The 22,653-nt window shown below is 46.7% G+C and overlaps 1 protein-coding gene across 4 annotated transcripts in view; it reads left to right on the top strand.

Moving 5' to 3' along the window:
• Positions 1 to 10,586: 10,586 nt before the first annotated feature.
• Positions 10,587 to 22,653, top strand: part of LARP1 (La ribonucleoprotein 1, translational regulator) — a 51,950-nt gene continuing 39,883 nt past the window's right edge. For 2 of the 4 annotated variants that reach the window (XM_016166996.2, XM_016166995.2), the window contains exon 1: positions 10,588 to 11,413. In XM_016166996.2, coding sequence (XP_016022482.2) covers positions 10,975 to 11,413 — 439 coding nt within the window. In that variant the 5' untranslated portion in view covers positions 10,588 to 10,974. Of the gene's footprint in view, positions 11,414 to 22,653 lie in introns of all 4 variants that reach the window. The other 2 variants (XM_016166994.2, XM_016166993.2) reach the window with 2 other exon arrangements.

Genomic DNA, 22,653 nt, shown 5'->3' with positions numbered 1-22,653 from the left:
AAAATTGAGCTAAACTTATAATAATATACTGTACAGATTTTCATTGTATAGCTCAATGAGTTGACAAATGTAAACCCTTATGAATTATAAGATTTTGATACAAAATCAACTAATTTAGAGAAATTTCAAGTTTCCATAGAACTGATAGAAAGAGTAAGGAGTTGGGAGTCAAGAGATCTGGTTACCTAGTCAGGCCTCTGCCATTATCCAGCTGTGTGACTTTGGGCAGATGCCTTGCCATCTCTGACCCTTGGTTTCTGATCTGTGCAATGAGAGAAGGCTGATTGAGGGGCATTCTCCAGACTTAAGTCTACATGACATGACAGGGATTGAACAAAGGTCACACAAGACTTCCTGAAATTATGCAGCACTACTGTGTCCTGCTGATATTTGAAAAGCGAATCCACCTGAGCTGGATCTTTCTAATCAAATTCATGAAAAGAAACTGAAAAAGTAATCAGTAATTATAACAATAAAGATGGCAAAAGTCAGCCAAACCAAGCCCTGCATTCTATAGGAATGTACTAAATGCTTATAAATAAAGCCTTTCAAATTTGTTTGCTTTGGTACTGAGCTTCTGAAAGGAGTAGCTTCAAATTCATAGCAAGTGTCAAAAACACACTATTTGCCAAATAGGATAAGTTTAGCTATTTTGCTGTTTGGACGCTAACATGCCTTGCTAAAAGAGGAAAGGGCTTCCCCAACAAAATAAGATGAATTCCTCACATTTATATAGCATTTTTCACTTTTCAAACCTTCTTGTCCTCTCTCATTCAATCGGTACATCGGTCTATGGCAGGAAACAGGACAGGGATTACGTGCTCTCCTTTTTTTCAGGTGAGGATCTGAGCTCTGGAAAGAGGAAGTGGATGTTCTCACAGTTACCAGTGAGTCCACCCCTCTGAATGACCAACCCTGTGTCTTTGGGCTGGACCCCATCACCATCTCTTTTGAAAACAAACCAGCCCAGAGAACAGAGTCCAAGAAGATCTACAATTGATAATTAAAGCACGAACATTCACAGGTGGCAGTTAGCAGTAACAGATGTTTATTGCTTTCTCACTAAGTATGAACACTTGTAATTCTCCCAACAACCCAACAAGGGTTCCTCATCTTTTACAGAAGAGGCAGTGGAGACACAGAGAGGGTGTGTGGCTTGCCCAAGCTCACACAGCAAGTAGGTTACAGAGGCGGGATTTCACTTAGGCTGCTTGGCTCGGAGCCCAGGCCCTTTGGCTTATGTTACGTTGCCTCATGTTTCACCACACTGCTGATTAGAGAACTTTCTAAACAAAGCTACTCATTGGCGAGGTGAGCAGGCTGAGAAGCAGTGAAGCCCTACCAAGCACTTCAAGTGGATCCTGCTGAGCAATGTGTGGAGGGCAGTTCAGGCTTAAGGCAGAGGGCAGGCCAAGTGTCCCAAAAGGTCCCTTCTATCCAGCAATTATAGGATTTGATGAAACCTCTCAAAGACTCTAGTCTTTCAGGTCAAGAAAGTGACAAATCCTCCTGATCCTTGGGCTTCCAGATTGACTGTCCTCTCCCAGCCCGCCCTGCCTGCCAGCCATCCTCTCCTCACAGGCACTGGGATCGGTGAGCTGGGAGAACAGAATAGGTGGCGGTGCATGGATCATCCTGGAAATCTGACAGCATGGTCCCCAGCCCAGGGCCCAGGGAAGAGTAACAACAGAACACTAAATTACAGGGCGGCTGCTGCCCGATTAAATCAGCACACTGTGTGCAGTGCTACAGAGATGCAGCACACCAGGCTCACTCCTGGGCCTGAGGCCCGGATGTTAGTCACAGAACCCTAGTTAGAGCTTCAAGGGCTCTCAGCAACACCTCATCCAACCACTTCATTTCACATATGGAGATATGGAGGCCCAGAGAGGGAGAACAACTTGCCAGAAGCCACACAGCACTCATTCAACAAAATATTAAGTACCTACCATACCAAGCACTCTTCTTAGTACTGGGGATACTAAAGAGTAAACAAAATAGCCACAAGCTCCAGTCTCATGGAATTTACATATTAGTGGTAGAAATGGACAAAAAGCAAGTAAACACAAAAAATCAGAGATTGTGATCTGTGTTATGAGGAACATGGAGTACGTCGGCCAAGTTGGTAAAGGTCTCTCTGAGAAGGGGCCATTTAAGCTGAGGTCTGAAGGATGAGAAGTGTGTGGTGTTTTTGTGTGTGCATGTTGGGGGTGGGGAGGTGTTCTAGGCAGAGGAACTCTATGCTCTAGAGCCCACAGGTTAGGATGAGCTCCATGTATTCGAGGAGCTGTCACATGGAGAGGTGCAGGGCGGTCAGAGGTGGATGGAATCTTGTGGGCCCCCTAAGGGGAGAGGCCTGGAGTTTATTCTTGCTGCATATGAAGTTATTGGCGGGGGTGGGGGGGGGGAGGCGGGTTTGTAGGAGAGTAGCAGGCATGCTATGACATTTTCTGCTTTTTCCAGCTGAGGGGTTCCCTGGGAGCCCAGTCACCCTGGAGGCTTGCAGAAAACACACCAGGAGATTCTACCCACACAAAATGAGTGGGGCTATTCTTTGTTTTTATCTAGTGATCTCTATACACTTTACCCACATTAGGTAATTAGGCCATTGAGATAATTTTAAGTTCTCTTTCCCAATCATATGTCATGGATAAAGATACCCAAATGCTGTGGGACCCTGTGGGAAATGGCAAAGCTCTCTGATCCAGTGACTGTGTCTGGGACAGGCAGTCAGGCAATCTCGTCAGCCTGCTACAGTCTTCCCCCACCAGCACTCATCCTCCTTGCTATAGAGGTATGAAATGTTAGAAACTGCTGTCAAGACTGCTGGGATGGGAAGAAACTTCCAGACCATCTAGGTTTTTTTTAAATGGGAAAACTGAAGTCCAGAGAAGAAAAGGACTTTTCTAGGTCCCATAGGCAGTAACAACAGAGCTGGCACTGGAAGGCAGACCTCTTCCTAAATCCCACTGTCTGATACTGCCTTGGTGGAAAGAGAGGCATTTTGACAAACCTGAGTCAGCATTTTTTAGAGGTGGGGGGTGTTCCATTGGAATACCAAACCCAGATTAGCCCTGTGTCACACGAGTTTGGGGAATGCTGCAATCACTATCTTCTTAGAGGTTCATGAACATCAAGGGCCCGGACACTTCCTACAGCAAAACATTTAACTTTGCTTAACCCAAATCATTTCATTTACCCCAAATGATTTGATGATAGAATTCATCTTGGTGATCTAGCTCTTCACATTCTGGGGAATATTCCTTGGGAAGTGACACCTTAAGCAAAATATCCCCTATCCATAGCCCCTGCCGCTATCATTATTATTCTTGCTATTTTTATCATCGAGGGCAGGGGTCATAGTTTATACTTCGGCTCATATGATTGTACTTCTCCCTAGGTGCCTTGCACGGTGCTTTGTCCTAAGGGATGCTGACGTGAATCAATTACTCAAGCAACAAACACTGACAGTGCGTGTTGACTCTGGACCTCCTGAGTCATGTGGCCTCATCTGAGATAAAGGGCAGTTCATTTCTTTCTTCTCCTCCACCAAGGAAAAGGCCTTGTCAGGGAAACTCAAAAATATCCCTGAAGGGCATCAAATGCTAAAGTAATCTGCCCTACATACCCCCTCTTAATTTGTAAAAAACGCCACGGTCCAATTTAAAGTTCTGATTCAAATATAGCCATCTTCAGGAAGGCTTCTCTGACTACCTCTTCCCTATCCCTCTAGCCTGTGGCCCTCTCTGCCTCCTGTTTAGTCTCCTGAACTTGACTGTATCATGTGTATAGTGATTGACATAGCATCAGCCCATGTAGGGCTCTAAATAAGGGTAGTTGGCTGGTAGTAACAAACATACTAGTGTGTGCTGGGCCTATCTAATCACAGTTAAAGTCAATTGAAAAAAAATACTGTGTGGGCCAAACAAAACATGCCTGTGGGCTGAAATCAGCCAGAGGGCTGACAGCTTGCAACAGCTAGAGTATTATCTGGAGGGGGAAGGCTTTGAATTTGGAATTTTTAGAAGTCCTAGAGCTGCCACCAACTAGCAGTGTGACTTCAAATAAACACCTCTTGTTTTTGATCCTCAGTTTCCTCACCTGTAGAATAGGGTAGCAGTCGATCTACTTTCTTCGTGGGATTTGAAAAATATTTCTCTTGACTGTATGCCAATACCTCCCTTATAATAATAGTTAATATTTATTCAGCATTTATTATTTGTCAGGCAGTTTTAAACACTTTGCATGTATTAACTTGCTCAATCCTCACAATAAACCTAAGACGTAGGTGCTGTTATCATCTCCATTTTACAGATGAGAAGACTGAGGCAGAGAGAGGGGAAAGAATTTGCCCAACGTGACAGAGCTGGTGGATGGCAGAGCTGGGACTATGAAACCCTTCCACAAATATTAGTTCATTTAATGTTCCTGAAGGCATAATGAATTTTGTCAGGCAAGTATTTCCCTTGTCACCATTTTATAGATGGAGAAACTGAAGCTCAGAGAAGCAAAGTAACTTGCCTGACATAACACAGCTAGGAAGTAGGCAAACTTGAGCCTTCACCTAACTCTTTAAACTCAAACCTTTGCCCTTTTTCTGTGCCATAGGTAAAGGACAGGCAAGTGGTCTGTGAAGAGAACAATGTGCTGCTGGTATAGGGAGGTTTGTTTCCTGGGTCAAAGAACATGTCTTGCCCTTTATTATTTCCACTCCAGTCCCTAAGTCAGGTCCTACCTGTCCTGTGACTAGTTATGGTCATGTCTCCCAGAAAATTGCCTTCTGCCTTCTTTTTGGCTGCCAGTTTCCACCTGTCTCCAGGAACTTGGATATTTCCTGACTCTGGAATCTTTAAATGTGGTTCCCTGAGTTTGTCTGATTGTGGGGGTTTTTCGTTTTCCATGTGTGCTATCTGTATCTCTTGTAGTGTGGTGTAGGAGCCTGGAGTGGGATAGGTGAGACCTAGGTTCTGATCTTGATTCCGCTGCCCTGGCACCCAGGAGCAAGTCATGGAACTTCTGTGGGGCTCAGTTCTTCAGCTGCCACTGTTTGTCCTGCCTCCGTGAAAGCCCTTTAGGAGATGCAGTGTGATACAAATAAAAGGTGGGCTGCTATGAGGTAAGGCATACCGTAGGTGCTTAATAGATGACACTTAACTGACTGCATGGAGGGGATTTGCAATGATGTGGATACAGTGCTTAGAATATAATGTGACGGCGGTGGGGCAGGACAAGCAAAAAATAAAACTGCTGACTGTGCAATACGGTCTCGATTACGTAAAATGTACATAGAACAAATACTAGAAGAAGCTACACCACCGTGTTGCCAGTGATCACCACTGTTTTGCTAGATGTAAAATTTTTTTGTTTGCTGCAATTAGCACATTTTACCTTTATAGTCTATCATTTAAAAGTATATATATAATTTTTATATATTATATACAATAAATAGATTTATTATATACACTATATATAATATATACACGGTAGTCAGCCCCTAATCCGTGATTTCACTTTCCACAATTTCAGTGACCACGGTTAATCACAGTCCAAAAATATTACATGGAAAACTCCAGAAATAAACAATTCATAAGTTTTAAACTGCACACCATTCTGCATAGCATGATGAAATCTCGAGCCGTCCAACCAGGGACGTGAGTCATTCCACTGTCTAATACATCCACACTGTGTATGCTACTCAGGCATTAGTCGCTTAGTAGCTGCCTCAGTTATCATATCGGTTATCAGAGAGAGAGAGAGAGAGACCACAAATCACATAACTTTTATTACAGTATATTGTTATACTTTTTCTATTTTATTAGTTATTGTTGATCTCTTACTGTGCCTAATTTATAAATTAAACTTTATTATGGGTATGTATGGGAAAAACATAGCATATATGGGATTTGGTAGTATCTGCGGTTTTAGGCATCCACTGGGGATCTTGGAGCGTATGCCCATTGGCTAAGGGGGAGGACTACTATGTGTGTGTGCACGTGCGCGTGTGTGTGTATAATTTAGCACTTGACCCTTGACAGTGTTATCTGGTTACCAAAACATTGATGTGATCAGTAATGATCCTGCATTCATTCATTCAGTCAGTCATTCCCTTGTCCAGAAAATACATGAAGGCCTAGTGTATAGAAGACATCACAAATGATTTCTACAAGGGACACTAAGAAGAATGGGGAATAAGCCCTGCTTTCAAGAAGCATATTGTAATTTAAATGGAGGATAAGACATAGTCATAAATAACTCTAAATGAAGGTAGAAAGGAAGTAAAAGATATTACATGATTTAGGAAAATTGCCAGTGGGAGTTAAGAGTAGGGAAAATCTACACTAGCTGTGGAGATTAAATAAGATTTTGTGAAGAAGTTGGCATTTTGTACTAAGCCTTGAAGGACAGGTAGAATTCTGGACAAATAGAAATAGAAAGGTATTATTGGCAAGAATAAAAGTAATGAAAAGTAATATTTACTTAGCACATACTATGTGCCAGACATTGTGCTATTAAATTACATACAGTATCTCATTTAAGGATTACAGAAATCCTGTGTGGTAAATAGTATCATCATCTCCAATTTACGGAGAAATCGAGCCTTGGATGTTAAATATTTGCCCGAAGTCATGAAATGGGATTCACACTCAGGACCTCACTATGAACAGCTATGTCACAGTAAGATAAATAACATGAATTGAGGCAGGAAAGCATGGTGTCTACAGGGATTAGGCAGGGAGCTTCTTGAAGGCAGGAAATGTGTATGTCTTGCTTACCTCCCCACATTCAGGCTTTGGCAGTACCCGGCATATTGTAGATGCTTAACAAACATTTGTTGAATGAAACAGTGAGTGGTGGAGTGTAGGGTGTGTGGCTGGGAGTCAGTGGGGCAAGGCAGGGTGTGAATGGGGAAATTTTAAGCAGAGACAGGGCCCATCGAAGTCCATCAGAGGCAGAGAGCCGGTTCAGGGAGTATGGTAGGTACAGGGCAAGGAGGGGAATGATTCGTAGGAAAGCCTATCATGAGACCACTTGAGAAGTGCAGGAACACCAAGGAGGGTAGCAAGGCCAGAGAAAGAGGCTGCATAGTTAGAATGGAGGAGAAAGAGGCTGGAATGTTGCCTGTCTCCAGCTCAGAGCAGCGAATGTGTTAAAAATTAATTATCGGACTTTCTCCACTGCAAACCTACCCTGCTCCTTTACTAATTACCTTGGGTGGCTTGGGCTGCCTCTAAGCCTACATCCACATCTGTAAAATGGGAATAATTATACTTACGGAGAAGGGTTGCGCTGAGAGTTAACCAGGTATTATGGGAATAGTCAGCACCTTCCCTCACTCCTCACCTTACACGTTAACTATTGCTGTCTACATCTACCTCCCAAGAGGGATCTAGGCAGAGCCTCCTCCCATGAACTGAAGTAAGTTTCTTAGCATATGCCAAAAGACCCAAGAGTCTTCAAGGTTTGGAAAAACATTCCCCTGCTGGCACTGTTTGTTTTGGCCAAGGCCCCCCTGCCTTTGCTGACCCCACCCACTCCTCCATGTTAGTATAAAGAGGCCTCCAGCCCAGGAACCCCAATATCAGAAGCAGATAAGTGATACAGCCCAAGTTCTCCCAGAAACACAAGGTCCTTTGGAAAATCAAAGAGGAATAAAACTGCACATCCAAGTGTGTTAAATTTTCCTTCTTAAAAAGCACAGATAACTCAAGGAACCACCCCTCACCCTGCTTTTACCTATGCCCCAAAAAGACAGAATAAAGTTTCGTGGAATCCGTATCTTTCTTCACACTCGTAAGCCAGATGTGCAGGTATTATGCTTCCCTTTTTGTGGATGGGAAAATGGAATCCCTTACTTTCCTTTCCAAACTTTGTAATTGTTTGTAATTGAAGATAATAACAGCTGGAAGGCCTAGCCTAGTGCTTGGCACATAGTAGAAACTCAATAAATATTCATGGAAAGAATACCTATCTCATTGGGTTATTGTGAGAATTAAATGAGATACTGAATGTCAAGTGTTTCTCATAGAACCCAGCATAGAGTAGCTACTCAATAAAATCTACTCTTAACTATTTGGTTACTATTAGTATGTAGAATTGAACACATCCAGATAGAATACCATGGTTTAGGAATAAACAAACCCTGAATTCAAATCCCAATTCTATTATTTTATGTAGAAAAAGCTACTGGATTTAGGGTCAGGAGACTCAGGTGTGAGACCTGGCTCTGCCATGGACTAGCTGTACGACCTCAGATAAATTACTTCTCTGACCTTCAGTGTCCTTATCAGCAAAACATGGAGATCAAGTAATCAATATTTTTTTCTAGCTGTAACAGCTTCAGTGTAAGATATAGTCTCACAACAGTTATCTCATCTTCTTTGGCCCCACTTTCCCCATATGTAAAATCACGCATAGGTGTTTAGGAGCCCCTATCTGGGGCAGCAGGCCCAGGGTGCGCAGATGCCATTGCCCCTGCAGCCTCCACATAGCAGGGCCTAGTAGTACTTGTTCTGCTCATACTGACTGCTGAGTGTCATGAACCGGTTACTCGTCCATACAGAGTCCTGGTCCATACAGAGTCATGGGTTGTATGGGCCACCTTTCCTCTCTACTTCTCGTTACAGGAATAGAGAAAAGAATGACCAACAATGACCATTATGTATGCTATTAACAAAATTAAGGGAGAGCCTAGTGTGGATAACCTCCTCAGGAACTATTTATCAATAAATATAATAAAAAAACGCATTACATAGCAATGTGCAATAGTTTACATTCTGATTAAATGCATATATAATGCAATTATGAAAAATCTTGCTTAAATTCATCGAGATCTCTTTAATCATTACCTTCCTTGGTACATTGTTTGAAGCACTGGACTCAGTCTCTATAATTTACATAGCTCTTTGACTTACATTGTCTCACTTGACTCCTCACGAAAGCTCAGAGGGTAGAAACAAGTCAGGAATAATTTACCCCCATTTTTCCACAAGTGAAGGAGGGCCAGGGAAGTGTGGAGATCTGGCCACAGTAAGGGTTACAAAAACTTGGGATGAGACATCAGATAGCCACAGCCTCTCTCCAGTAGTCCTGGTTACAACAACAGTACAGCCAGCTTTGCCCTGTGGGGCAGTTCCAAGAGGCTTTTCAGTAAGCCTTTTCCTCTCTCCAGCAGGTTGTGGGTTCTAATCATTGCCTTGGAGATGGCCAACATTTCCAGGCTGTTATGTCTTGAGCAGGTCACAGCCAGAGGCCAGGACTTCTCTGAGTAAAATGTGGAACCACCTGGTGAGTAAGCATGCAGATATCTGGGTCCAATCCCAGACAGGCCTGATTCCAAATGCTTTGGAATCTCTGCTCAAGGTTTTCCCTCATCATCCAAACTAGCTGATCTAGTCTAACCTATTACTGTAGGCATTGTTGTCTTCATAGATACTAGACTTGATTTTTCTCTTTCTCCACCTGAGAATGTAAATTTCATGAGGGAAGCGACTTTGTTAGCCCGGTTTCTTGCCAAACCTGAGTTTCCTAGAACCCAAAGACTCCTACAGTATGAAGTTAGTATTTATTGAATTGAATGTGCACTAAAGTTTGAAACCACTGTCACACAGATGTTCGTTTTACAATAGGGAAACTGAGGCCCATTGAGGAAATGACTGCTGCGGAGTTGATAGGAGGCAGCGCCAGGACCAGGATAAAATCTCAGATCTCCGGAGTCTCAATCGGGCGTTAACTTCAGCTCCGCCCAAAGCAAATCGTTAGAAAAAACGAAATACAAGATATTTCCTACCAATAAATACCCAGTTTCGGGGGCTTTGCTGGCTTAGGGGTGGTTGGTAATTTTGTTTTCACTTCCTAAGCACCCGCCTTCTGGGCTGGCCATCGAACCCATCAACGGGCAGTGTCCCCCGAGCCGGCTGGGAGGAGCCGAGCACAGCCCGCGGAGGTGAGGGCGGCTCGCCCAAGGTCACCCGGGTGGAGCTTGGAGGGGCCAGGCCCGCGGGGTGCCAGGGAACCAGCGGCTTCCGCGCGACTTCGAGGTGGATAGGCACCCCCCCCCCCCCACACACACACCATTATCTTGTAAGTCGAGGGTGACATTAATGGTTCCTTCCCCCGAACTTGGTGCACCCAACCTAAAGAGCATGAGGAGGCCCCGCCGGCCGCGTGGCTAGCTCCCATGTGCTCCACCTGCGGTCGCTCTCAAGCGCTGGCCCTTTAAGACACCTCCCCCTTTTCACCTCCTCCCCCCCACTCCCCATCTCTTCTGCTTCCCTCATTGCCTCCTCTACCGAATTGCATCAGGCACGTGCTCGCCCCCGTAGGGTCTGAGCACCCCTCACCCCCTAGCCTGGGAGGTGCTCCAAAGAATCGGAGACGAGGGGCGGGGCGAGAGGCGGGGCCGCGAGCCCGTGCGCGCGCGCTCCCGTCTCCTTCGCCCGCCTGCCGGTCGCCAAGGGTCGGCCCCAGCGGGCGCGCCCCCGTTGCGCCGTCCCTCCCCTCGCCCGCCGCGTCGCGAGGCGCGCGCCCGCCCGCCCGCCGCCTGCCGCGGATCGCGTGGTCGGCTCGGTTCGCCGCGCCTCTCCCCCGTCCGTCCATATTGCTGCAGCCCCCGAGCCGGGAAGCCCGGGCCGCCCCGGCGGCGGGGGGGAGGGAGGGACGGGACGAGAAGCCTGCTAGGCTCGGGGTGGGGGTACCTTGCGAAGAACGGGCGGGGGGGGACGCGCGCCAAGGAGGCCTGGACCGCAGAGTAGGGGGCCTTCCTCCCCCCCCCGCCCCGCCAGCGGGCCTCGGATCTACGGAGGCCGCATCCGACCCAGAGGGGGGCCGCGCCTAGCGTGAACCCCCGACCCTTCTCCGCAGGGACTGGGCCCCAGCGCCCTGGAAGAAGGCGTTGCGGGCGCTCTGAGAGCCAAGTTCGAGGCGGGGGAGGCCGCCTCGGGCGCACCCGGCTTCTCCGGGGGGGCGGGCGCGCAGATGGCCACTCAGGTGGAGCCGCTGCTGCCGGGGGGCGCCCCGCTCTTGCAGGCCGAAGAGCACGGGGCTCTGGTGAGGAAGAAGCCGCCGCCGCCGCCCGAAGGCAAGGGCGAGCCCGGGGCGAACGACGTCGGAGGGGGGGAGCCGGACGGCGGCGCCCGGAGACCTCGGCCACCCTGCTCCAAGCCACTCAAGGAGGGTACCGGGCAACCGGAGCGCGAGAGTCCGCGGCCTCCGCAGCTGCCCGGCGTCGAGGGCCTGGCCTTCAGCGACGGTGAGGAGGGCGGCGGCGGCGAGCCGGGCGCTGGCGGAGGAGCTGCCGGAGCCGCGGGCGCCGGGCGCCGAGACTTCGTGGAGGCCCCTCCGCCCAAGGTGAACCCGTGGACTAAGAACGCGCTTCCGCCGGTCCTGGCCACCGTGAACGGACAGTCCCCTCCAGGTGGGTCACCCCGCTTGCTCTCCAGGGTCCTGGGGCCTCTTCCGGGGACACAGGCGTCCCCTCCCCCAGAGGCCTCCAGGGCCTGGGGGTACGCCGCGGATCGTGGGGATTCTGGATTTTTTTTTTTTTTTTCAATTCCTGACTAATTCGGGTTCCCGTGCTCTCCGCATCGGTACACTCGGGAACCTGTGTCTGCCGGAGTGCTTCGCCTCTGGGAGGCCACGGCCACCGCCTGGGCCGCAGCGGTTAGTGGGCAACGGCGTGGTCCGGGCCTACCTCGCCGGGAGTGGGTGGGCGCTGGTTTCGGTGAAAGGTCTCTCTCCCCCTTAGCGTGTTGGTGTGAGAGACGGTTTCTAGCCTAACCCTTCCTCGGGAAGCCCCCTCTTCCCCCCACCCCCAGCCCCACGCTCTCCTTTTTGGTAGCGTTGCGACCATCCCTGTGTTGTAAATGTTTAATAGCATATGTCACGGGCAGCAAAGCTCTTGGTGATGAGTTCATACCGATCTCACGGGTTCGGCATTTTAAAGTTAAGTTTGGTTTCGAGTAGATGATATTGGGTGGTAGGATCGCCATTGGCGACGGGTTGGGGGGGTCGGTTACGGAGAGAATGGGGAGAAGAGGAAACCCAACGTGTCATTGAATTCGGTGGTTTCCCTCCCCAATCCTGGGGACCTTCCGCCTTGAGAGGGAGCCGGATGGCGAGTGTGCCGGGAATGCAGTTAAGGGGTTGGCGGAAAATGTGAGGCGAGTGAGGGGGCTTGCGGCGGCTCGAGGGGCGTGTGGCGGCGGGGGAGGGAGTGGCCGGGCTGGGCGGGCGGGCGGGTGACAGTTGGGCGCCATGCGCTGCGCCGCCGGCCGGCCGGCCGGCTGCTCGTGGCCGCTTGGCCTGTACATTCGGCGCCCGCCGCCGCGCTGGGGGTAGAAAGCGGGTGCGGGCCCTCGGCGCGGCCGGGACTGTGCGTGTGCGCGAGTGTGATTAGTGCGCGGCCCCCCTTCCCGGCATTCCTCCGCAGCCGGGACAACGTGGTTCCTCCCCGCGCGGGGAGCGGCATGTGACTACCGACCCGTGCTCCCGGCGCCCTCTCTCTCCCTCGGCTTTTCGGTCTTTTTGGGCAGTGTCCCTTGGGAGGTGGGGATGCAGGAAATCCTAGCGGAGCCTTGTCAGCATGGGGAGAGAGGCGGTGCAGAATATGGAGGCTCGTCTGGGCCTCCTTTTGCCGAAAATAGACCGTCGGCTGAGGTTGGGGCGCGCCCTTCTTCCTTTGCCGGCGCAAAGTAGCACAGAAGGTCTGGATTCTTTGGTTTGGGGTCCTTTTGAAGTGGACCAGTATCATAACCCGCTTGTAGCTAGAATGATGGCCTGTGGCCATAGCCCTAGTGCCTTTTCAAAACTCCTCCCCTTTTGCAGTTGCTGATTGAGGCTGACTGGTTTAAACCATCAAAATGGGGAAAGTTGAAGCGGGGAGCGTAATGCCTTCACATTCAAGGGAGTAGGATCATTCATAGTCGCAGTAAAACCAAAACAGCTAATTCTGAAAATAGCGCGTTGCAATATTTATTTCTTTTAAGGTTGCTTCATTTGGAGGAGGGGACGTTTGGGGTTTACTAATAGTACCGTGTTCTCTTCCTTCTGCCCTTCCCCCTTTTCCCTTTCAGAGCCCTCTTATGCAAAGGGCAGTGCTGAAACCTCCATTTTCTTGCATACCCCTCCTGATCCACCCACAGAGGGAGGGAAAGAAGTTTTAAGACACTCTTTGGTCCTTCCCCCCTCTTTAAACTCAGAGGGGTATAATCATCCCCAGGAGAGAGCTCTCCTCAGAAGTTTAAATGGGGCTACTCAGCCTGGCCGCTGCTGCTTAGCCAATGGTGAACCTGCCTTGTGGGTTTTAAATCAGCCATGACATCAGGTGGTATTGGGTGCCTGAGCTGGTATTTTGTGCAAGTCCAGAGGCCCTTGATAGGGTGCGTCACTGGGATTATTGATCGTGGGAAGAAGACAGCTTGGCTGGCATCTCTCACCTTTTCCTTCGAGTGGAGAAGCCAACTTGCTTTAAGTGTCCAAAGCAAAATTCTGAGTCGGATAAGTTTGCTCTGTTCTGGTTTTTCTGGAATCTTAAGGCAAGAAAGGGTCTTGTCTATTTGTTGATTTTGAATCTTTGGAATAGTCTTTGACTATCTGAATTAATCCAGCAGCTTCTCTGTTTAAGCCTGTAGTTGGGTTTGAATGCTTTTTGAAGGAGAATTTTATGATTGACTTGTCTGTCTGGTAAGGTTAGTTGGTGGCCCTTTTCCAGCCTTGATTAGCCTGGGCAGGTTTAAATGTGACACCAGTGGAGTGGCTGTGTGGTCTTGGGAATTTTTGTGTTCTGTGATACATATGTTTTTGGGAGTCTACAGAAATGAGTGCCTCATAAGCAAGCTAAAAGCTTTCCAAAGCTTGCTGCAAATGCCTATTTTTAGCTTTCCTTTTGGCTCAGATGCTAGTGTTTTAGTTCTTTAAGGGACACATGCAGTAACTAGTAATAAAAGATGTTTTTCAATATTCCCCTTTGCTTGTGGGATTCTCTATTCTGGTGTAAGCTTCCACATCTTACATTTGTATTTTCAAATCTTGGGATTTGCATTTTGACTTTTTGTATTTCCCTTCCCTAGAATATTTTGAAAATGTTAAAAATTTTTTCCTTATCCTAGCCACAGCTCTATGAGAGCATATATCATTTCTTCTTAGTTAAAAGAAGAAATCTTTTATAGCAAAGGCTCTGGAGTCAAAACTACATGGGTTCAAATGCTGGCTTTTATCACTTGCTGCCAGCTGTGTCTCCTTGGGCAATTTCCCTAACCATTCTGTGCCTCAGTTTCCCCACTTGAATACTAGGGATTAAATTATGATTTATCTACCTCTTGGGGCTGTTGTGAGCATTTACTGTGATATATGTAAAGCATTCAGCCCAGTGCTTGGCATGTGTTAGTTGTTATACCAAGCCTGGGAGACTGAGATGTCGGGACTTTCCGGGTCTCTCTTGTTCTCTACCTGTAAATCAAGGGGGTTGGAGAATGTAATACTACTTTTCTTTTCTGCTATTGTTGGTACTGTATCAGTACTCCATGAGGTATATGGGATCGTCTCCTTAAAAATAGACTTCTGCTTAACCACAGACATAAAGGGCATGGTATGGATAATCTTAAAGGTCAGTTACCTAAAGGACTGGCTGTTTTTGCTTTGGAATGTGGTATGAGGAATGTTTTAAAAATAAGTTTTAATTAGTTTATTTGCCTTTTATTAAGATTACCTCTTAAGAGGGTGCACATGTTCTCTCAGGGCTGTGGGAAAAAGCCAGCTTAACTGAACTAAAAGTTTGCTGTGGCTAGTGGACTTGTAGTGGGTTGAGACTTGAGTGTATCATCACTATAAAGCTTCCACCCACCCCAGTAGGGGGAATCAGTGGGTTGGTTGTATAGAACCTCAGTTGTGTAATAAGAAAACTAACTAGTGCTGTAGTTTTCTTCTTGATTTCTCTTTAAAGGAAAGTTGGGGGCAGGGTCTGGGACTTGAGTGTTTTTGTTCTGGGCATCATTTTTTTCTGTCCCTTTGAAGTGTAGCTAACTGATCGCACAGAATAAAAAAGGGTTATAATCTCAGCTAACCCATGGCAACCCCAGGGATCCTCTGTCCCACTGAACTGGCCTCAAATAAACCTCTACTCTCCTTTTTGCCCCCTGCTTAGATAGATTTATTAGCTCATTAAGATGGTTTAACTCCTGTCACTTATGAACACTTGGTCTAGAAGAAACCAAAACAGTCAGTTCAAATAAAATAATAAGACATAATAAAATCAATAGTTGGATTCAGTTAATGGGTCATTCTGTTCAGTCTGTCTATATTTCCAGAGTGATCCAACACCACCAAGTTGACATAAGGAAGAGGAAAATAACCATAACCTCGACAACAATACCAACATTTATTTAATATTTTCAATGATGTAGGTTCTAAACTTCTCTACTCCTTCCTGGGGTTGGGCCCTTCCTCAAGTCTGTCCATGTGTGTGTGTCCTTCCCCCGCGCTGCCCAGATTGGCCATCAGTCTTTACTACGTGAAGACCTCATGGCCTCAGAGCTGCTTGTGCCCCTGGCTCCTCCTTCCCCACAAGAAGTGGACTGGATGGGAACGTTCTGCCCTGGAATCATCCAGTCTGCATTTTTGAGTCTCAGCTTTGCTGCTTTTTGGTGCTTTTGCTGCTGCTGTTGGTTGGTTTTTTGTCTGTTTTGGAGGTATAATTGCCATATGCTATTATATTAGTTTCAGGTATTCAACATAATGAGTCTATATTTATATATATCCAGCTTTGCATCCAGCTCACTGTACAATCTTGGATAAATTGCTCACCCTCTCTCAGCCACTGTTACTCTCAAAACAAAAATGATGGTTATCATTTCATAAGGTCGTGAGAATGCAAGATAATATTTAGCATAGTGCCTGGCACAGAGCCTCTGTTCATTGCTACCAATTCAGTAATTGCTGTTTTTAAATTTTTGTAATAAATGATCATCATTATTAGGGTCTGTTCTACTTCTCATTCTGCTCATGACCAGCAGATGGACACCATCAACCCCCATACTTTCCCCCTTGTGTCTGTCACTTCATCTGTCAAATGACAGAATTGAATTAGATCTAAATGTCATCAGGTTTTTGTTTTGTTTTGTTTTTTGTTTTTTAGTATCAAAAACACTTTTTCACTAAACCCCCTCTCCACAGAAAGAAACCAAAGCAGAACTTTTTATATCTGCTCTAGTGGGTAAGAACTCCAGTACTGAATCCAAGCTCTGTGAGGGCTGGAGAGATTCTTCTGGCTTCAGGAACCCAGGCTGTTCACTTGAGGGTGCATATCAGATACGGAGAACAAGACATCGTGTGCCTTATATGCGATGATAGAAAGTACACAGTTTTGTCTATGAAAATTTCCCCCCACCAAATAAAAATTGAACCTAAACCTAATAGAACTATAGATCTGTGGGGATAGAGAAACAAATTGATTGACTCTGAGGTAGCAGTTAATCCAGTTTCTGAATGTGAGGACAGATTATTTTATCAATCAATAAATGTCATTTTTTAAGAGGGAACTGTTAGAAATGAAAAGAGTTGAGACATCAATCAAATACATTGCGTGGATCTTGTTTGGATCCTGATGCGAACAAACCAGTTATAAGACATTTTGGTGACATTTGAAGAAGTCTAATCTCTTTAAATTATGTTAAGGAATTATTTGTCAGGGATGATAGTGGCATAATGATTGGTTTTGGTTTTAAATTTCATAACTGGTTATATTATTCACTTCTGGCTAAGAACTGCTGGGTTAGGATTTAAAGCTCTTTTCCTGTAGTTCAAATCACTTTCTCCTAAAGAGCACACGCAGTTAGGACGCTCTCTGAAGGAGAATGGTGAGGGAGACTTTCACCAGGAACCTTCAGGTCCCCAACCCCTTCTCGGAAGGGACTTTAAGTGAGTGCCTCCCAGGGAGGGAGAGGTTAGGGGTGGTTAAAAGGTGGTTCCAGGCCCTGGGAGGTCATGGGTAGTCTTAGCTGTTTTGAGCCCTGACCCTCCCAAGGGGCAGGGTCTTGGCTGACCAACCCCCTGTCTGCAGCAGGACCTAGGCTAGAGTAAGCATTGTATAGCTGTTACTCAGGCTGTTTCTCTCCCTTTGGGAGGTCGATAAGGAGAGGAGGAGGAGGAGCAGGCCTGAAACCACAAAAACCTCTTTAAAATGGAGAGCTTGGCAGATGGGAGTGCCCCTGTTTGCAAAATCCAAGACAAGCTCAAAAGGGGGTAATTAAAGTGTTGGGGCCTTGAGAGGGCTCACAGGTGCCTCAGTCTGGGCTCACAAACCTCCCTGGCTGGTCCAGATTGACCTAAGGGAGAGGCCAGGAGAGAGGTTGGCCTTACCTTGCTGGGGGTTCATGGCAGAAAATAAGTTTTGGTCCTTAGCTAATGAACGAATGAGAAACAGCGGGCGAAGGAGCAAAGGGGATAGGTGATGGGATTTAAATCAGAACATGGGCAGAGTCCTTCTTTCTGCTCTCACTTCGTCACCTTAGACAGCTTCCTAACCTCTGTTTTTCTTATTCACAGAATGGGGCTAACTCTTGTGCTGAGGTTGTTTTGAGATCAACTTGATTCTGAGTATGGGTGAACCCAGTTCATGGGTTAAAATGTCTCACACTTCATGAGTGGTTTATGTTCCAGAGATGCATCCCAAAGCTAGATATATGTAGTTTGAGGTAATCACCTGTTCTGAGGGGTTACCTATTCCTTCCTGGAGTGCTAAATTTTTAAGTAGCACTGTTTGTAATAGTTACCAGTACCAACTGGCCAAATTCTTGTAGCAGAGAGCTGAGAGTATCTCCCTGCAGGATTTTCCCAGAATCAGAAAGACAGTCTTGATGTAGTACCTTTCTTTTGGCTGTACCCTTGGACTTGCAGAGCCCTAAATGTGGGGTGTGAAGATTGTGGGCATCGATTGATGAATTTTGTAAAGCCAGCCATATAAATATGTCATGTATGGTGAGGGGCTTCCCCATCTTAGTTTGGAGTACTGCTAGTAAACCCATATGACCCCTCCATCAGAAGCCTAGTTTACAGGGTGGTTTGTAATAACACTCCAAATTTGTGATGATAATCACCTTACCCTCCAGACATAATGCAACTCAAGGTAACTTTTTCTCTTTTATGCTTTAAATTGCAAGCTTCTCAGAGGAACTTAAGTCTCACTGTAGCTGGTAGCCATCTAGAAGGATTGTCCAGCTGGGCTCTGTATGGTTTTTACTCTAGTCACATACACTAGCTTATTGAAGCCCATAATGACCTTGAGGTTAGTTAACAGTGATATCATAGTTACCATTTACTGGGTGCTTTCTGTCCTTTGTAATCTGCTCAGCAGGTGCTCTTTTTATCCTCACTTCCCAGATGAGGAAGGTGTGAGGCTCGGGAGAGGGTTAATAAGCAACTCCGTCCTGATTGCTCAGGTAAAAACCTTGGGCTCATCCTTGCCTGTTTCTCTATTTCTGTCACCTCATGTAGTTTATATCCTTTTGGCTCCTATAAACTGCATCTAAAGCTAAATGTTTCTTACCACCTCCTCTGTTGCCAGCCTGGTCCACACACCATTGCGTCTCACCCGGGTTGTTGCAGTAGTCTCATAACCGGTCTCCTTTCACTCTTGCTGCAAACCCTCTTACGGCTTCTCATAGGGGAGTTGAGATCCAGCACTCAGAGTGCCCTCTAAGACCATGCTTGATCTGGCTCCCCACACCACCCACCCTTCCCTCCCAGCAACATTGGTCCTTGCTTTTCCTGGAGCACATTATGAACTCTCCTGTTTCATAGCTTTTGTTCCGGAATGCTCTTCCCTCCCCCGCATAGCCACATGACTCACGCTCTCACGTTCTTCACGTTTGTGTTGAAATATCACTGTGAGGAAGATGACTTCCCAGACCACCTTGTATAAAATAGCACGCTGGCACCCCATGCTCCGCAGCCCTGTCTCACTGACCTTTTTGATTTTTGTTCTTAGCTCTTACCACCATTCGGTATTTGACCACTGCTGTACTCCCAGCACCTACAACATGCCTGGCACATAGTAGGCAGCTTGGTAAACAGTTAATTAGTGAATGCATGAGTGAATGTTATACTTTAACAGCGACGTTCAGTATATTTTGAGTTCAGCATACAGTATACCACAGTGAGTAATGAAAATCTGTATTGGCAAGGAGCACACATGTACTGAAAATCGAGTATGATTGGTGCTGGGGTTCTTTGGGAGTGTAGCAGGGGTACCAGAGAAGTCTTTCTGAAGGAAGCGATGGCTAAGCCAAAATGAGAAGAGTGGGGGGAGTTAGAAAAAGCCTGGAAAGAGTGAGTGCATTCTTCGTTGAGGAAAGACCCTGGGGTTCGGGGAACTGAGTAATTCCGTGTGGCTGTAGTTTAGATGACTGGAAAGATAAAGTCTGATTTTAACAGGAAAGCATTGAAGATTTGAGTGAAGGAGTTGCATGGTCAGGTTTTTCCTTTTGAAAATTACTCTGGCTGTATGGCAGAACCTCTTAGCTTAAGAATAGATGGTTTGGAGTTTCCTATCAGATCTTTTGGGGCAGTGTTCCCAGATAACAAAAGAGAACAGACTTCCAAGTCATTTCTGAATTATAGGTCTTGGGCAATTATCAGTTGTCATCCTTTAGGGGTAGGGAGCAGCTCTGGTTTATGAGATTTCTCTGGCCTTTCAGAAGGCTGGATGAGCTGGAATGCATTTTATTCGCTGGAAGCATGATTACTCAAGGACTGGCCTAGGCTTAGCTCATGCTTGATCTTAGAGCCACCAGCTTGCTTGTCCTTGCTGCAGGAAGAAGATGAGGTGCGGGGGGCTAGAAGGTAGTTGCAGGGGGACAGGCTTCCAGGTGGCAGTCTACCTTCCATCAGGCAAGGCATCCATGTGTCAGGACTTACAAGCCTTATAAGTGCACATCTAGGCTGCTTGCTACCAGCCACTCTGCAGCTTGGCTCTGTGGGTTCTTGCACAGATAGCCGTGTGTACAGAGGTTTCCTTCCTATCAGAGCCATCTTCCTCGGCCAGATTCAGCTGTTTTACACATACATGTATTAAGAACAGTGAGTGGTTTGCATTTGCCCATAGATCTGCTGTTATAGAGAGGTCCTAAGAATGCTGGGATATAGAGTCAGGCTTCTGCAGCCCAATGCCCAGTTGTCAACTCTGTCACCATTTCTGTGCCCTCAGGAGCTTGGATTTCTTTTCCTTTCAGGGACAAGGAAAAGGGAGTATAGAGCTGGAAGGGACCCGAGAAGTCATTGAATCTAAACTCCTCACAGGTTAGGTATTATAAAGGCCCAGAAAGGAAATAAGAGTTGCTTCGAGTCAGTTCAGAGCAAAGCTGGGACTTGAACCCAAGTCTGTTGGCTCCCACTCCGTTCTTTTTTCACTCCACCTCTGGAGGAAGAAGTAGATTGGGGTGATCAAATGTGAACCTTTGAGTCAGTCAACCACAGTTTTTTAGTTAACCCAGCCATTTACCAGCCGAGTGCTTTTGAACAGGTTGGTAACTTCTGTGCTTCAGTAAATGAAGTTATATGTAGTACCTGTGTACTTGGATCATTGTTGAAGGGGAGCTACCAGAATATGAGTGCTCAGCCCAGTCCTGGCAAATAATAAATTATAGGTGATAATTCTCAGAGTATTGATGGTTCTTTTGAGCCCCGAATTTGACTCAGCTCTTCAATCTGCTAGTGGAGGTTGGGTGCTAAAACTCGCTTTCCTGTCTTCTTGGGTCCTCTGCTCCTTGGTCTCTTATGTTTGGTCCTGAGCCCAAACAGGATGGCAGCCCCTGACACTTTTAAGAGCCAGCTCTTCCAACCCTGCCATGGGCTGTCATGCAGATCCATGGAGGAGGGGAGCTTAAGGAATCACTGGGGGATATAATCCTGCAGTGAGAAGCCCACATTATGGCGCTTGGGAGTGCCCTGGTGATAGAATGTCAGTGGGAGATGGGCTCAGCGCTTTACACGCAGACCCTCTCTCTCCCATCTTTGCTGTCTTTCTGCAGCCTTGGGTTTGTTTGGGTGAGTGAAGGTCTCTTTGCTTTTCCTGTCCTGTATGTAAACAGCAATATGAGGAAGGGAGACCAGTTATGTGGTTGGAATAGTAACCTGGTTTGGGTTTTTGCCTGAAGTGGAGCAGAGTGTAGGGGGTAGAGTTTGGACTTGGTGACAGCAAGGTTGGGTGTGGGAGGCTGGGTGCTGCCTCTGGGGAATGTGGGAGGGAGACAGGAAATCAGGAACACTCAGAGGAGGGAGCTCACTGGGACGCATGCACATTTCTATGAGGAAGGAATCGCTGAAGGAACTAGGATTATTTTGCCCAGAGAATAAGAGCTTGGGGTGTGTGAAATACCAGTTCTGAAGTAAAGCATTTTAATAGATCTCTTCATATGACCCTATGGGTAAAACTGATGGTGGCTAGGCAGTGAGAGGTCTGTAGGTTTTGGCTTCGGTCAAGTAGTAACTTTCATCGGTGCCCCGATGGATTCAGCTGCCATAGCAGGTACTGAATTTCTTGAAGTGGTAGTGATAATATTTAAACAGTTTGGTTGGTGTTTTGCTGTAGGACTCTGCAGCTGCACGTTTCCAAAGTACTTGGCCAGATTTGTTCATTCAGAAAATTTTGAGTGCTTTTTAGATGTCAGGCCCTGGAATTCAAGGATAAACAAGGTACATTACGGCCAGGATGGGGCTTATATCCTGAAAGCCAGAGGTCGCAAATGGGTATCCTCCACCTCACCTCCTCAGATCCAGCCTAGCCTACTGACAGGTTTTGATTAGCTCTGCATTAAAATCAAGACAATTTATCTGGAAATCTAGAGATTTACAGCTTCTCTTTAAAAGCCAAACTCTGAATATACAAAAGAAAAACAGACCATTGACTTGTATACTTTAAGTGGGTGAGTAGCACACTATGTGAATTACATTAATAAAGCTGTTTTGGGGGGGAAATGAGAAGACCTGGCTACACTGAGGCTCTCTTCCTTTATGATTACTATCCAGTGGTGGGATCTCCCCTTGAGATGTGGATGCTAGCATGAGGCCTATGGGCTCAGACTGTCTATGTTTTATCACACAAAGTAGAGAGGACAGCATCTGTCCAGTCTACAAGCCGAGGAGCATCCTTGTGGGAGAAGGTGGGGAAGACTTTAAGGCCTAGGGCAGGCATTGCATTTTCTAGAGGGAATTCCTTATCTACCTCTTTTAGGGAGAGTGAGAGAGATGGGAAGATGGGACACCTTTGGGTTTTGTAGCCTAAGGCCCCAGAGCAGCAGTGGAAAGCTATCTGAGAGTTAAGAGAGGGGCTTCCAAGGGAACTGGGTTATGTTAGGCCCCAGTGAACCTTTGTTCCCCTTCCTCCATCTGTGAAAAGGGTATAGCAACTTTGATCTCAATCTCTTAAGGCCCCTTCCAGCTCAAATACCCTTTTAGGTATAAGACTGGCTAAGGCAGATATTATTATATCTTGGGGTGAAAAGGGGAAAGATCCTGACTAGAAGCCTTGTGCATCATGGTCCTGCTGCTTGGGCAGTAGCACTCATTGGAGTATTGAATTCTCTCTGAGGGCCACAGACACTGGAAAGAGGCCCCTCCAAGGTAGGCTTATTTCTCACACAATTGTTGGTGTGAGCTCTGCAG

The sequence above is a fragment of the Rousettus aegyptiacus genome, unplaced genomic scaffold (assembly GCF_014176215.1).
Source record: "Rousettus aegyptiacus isolate mRouAeg1 unplaced genomic scaffold, mRouAeg1.p scaffold_m13_p_7, whole genome shotgun sequence".
NCBI lineage: Eukaryota > Metazoa > Chordata > Mammalia > Chiroptera > Pteropodidae > Rousettus > Rousettus aegyptiacus.
The sequence above is the reverse complement of the archived record's forward strand: the minus strand, read 5'-3'. Positions and strand labels throughout refer to the sequence as shown.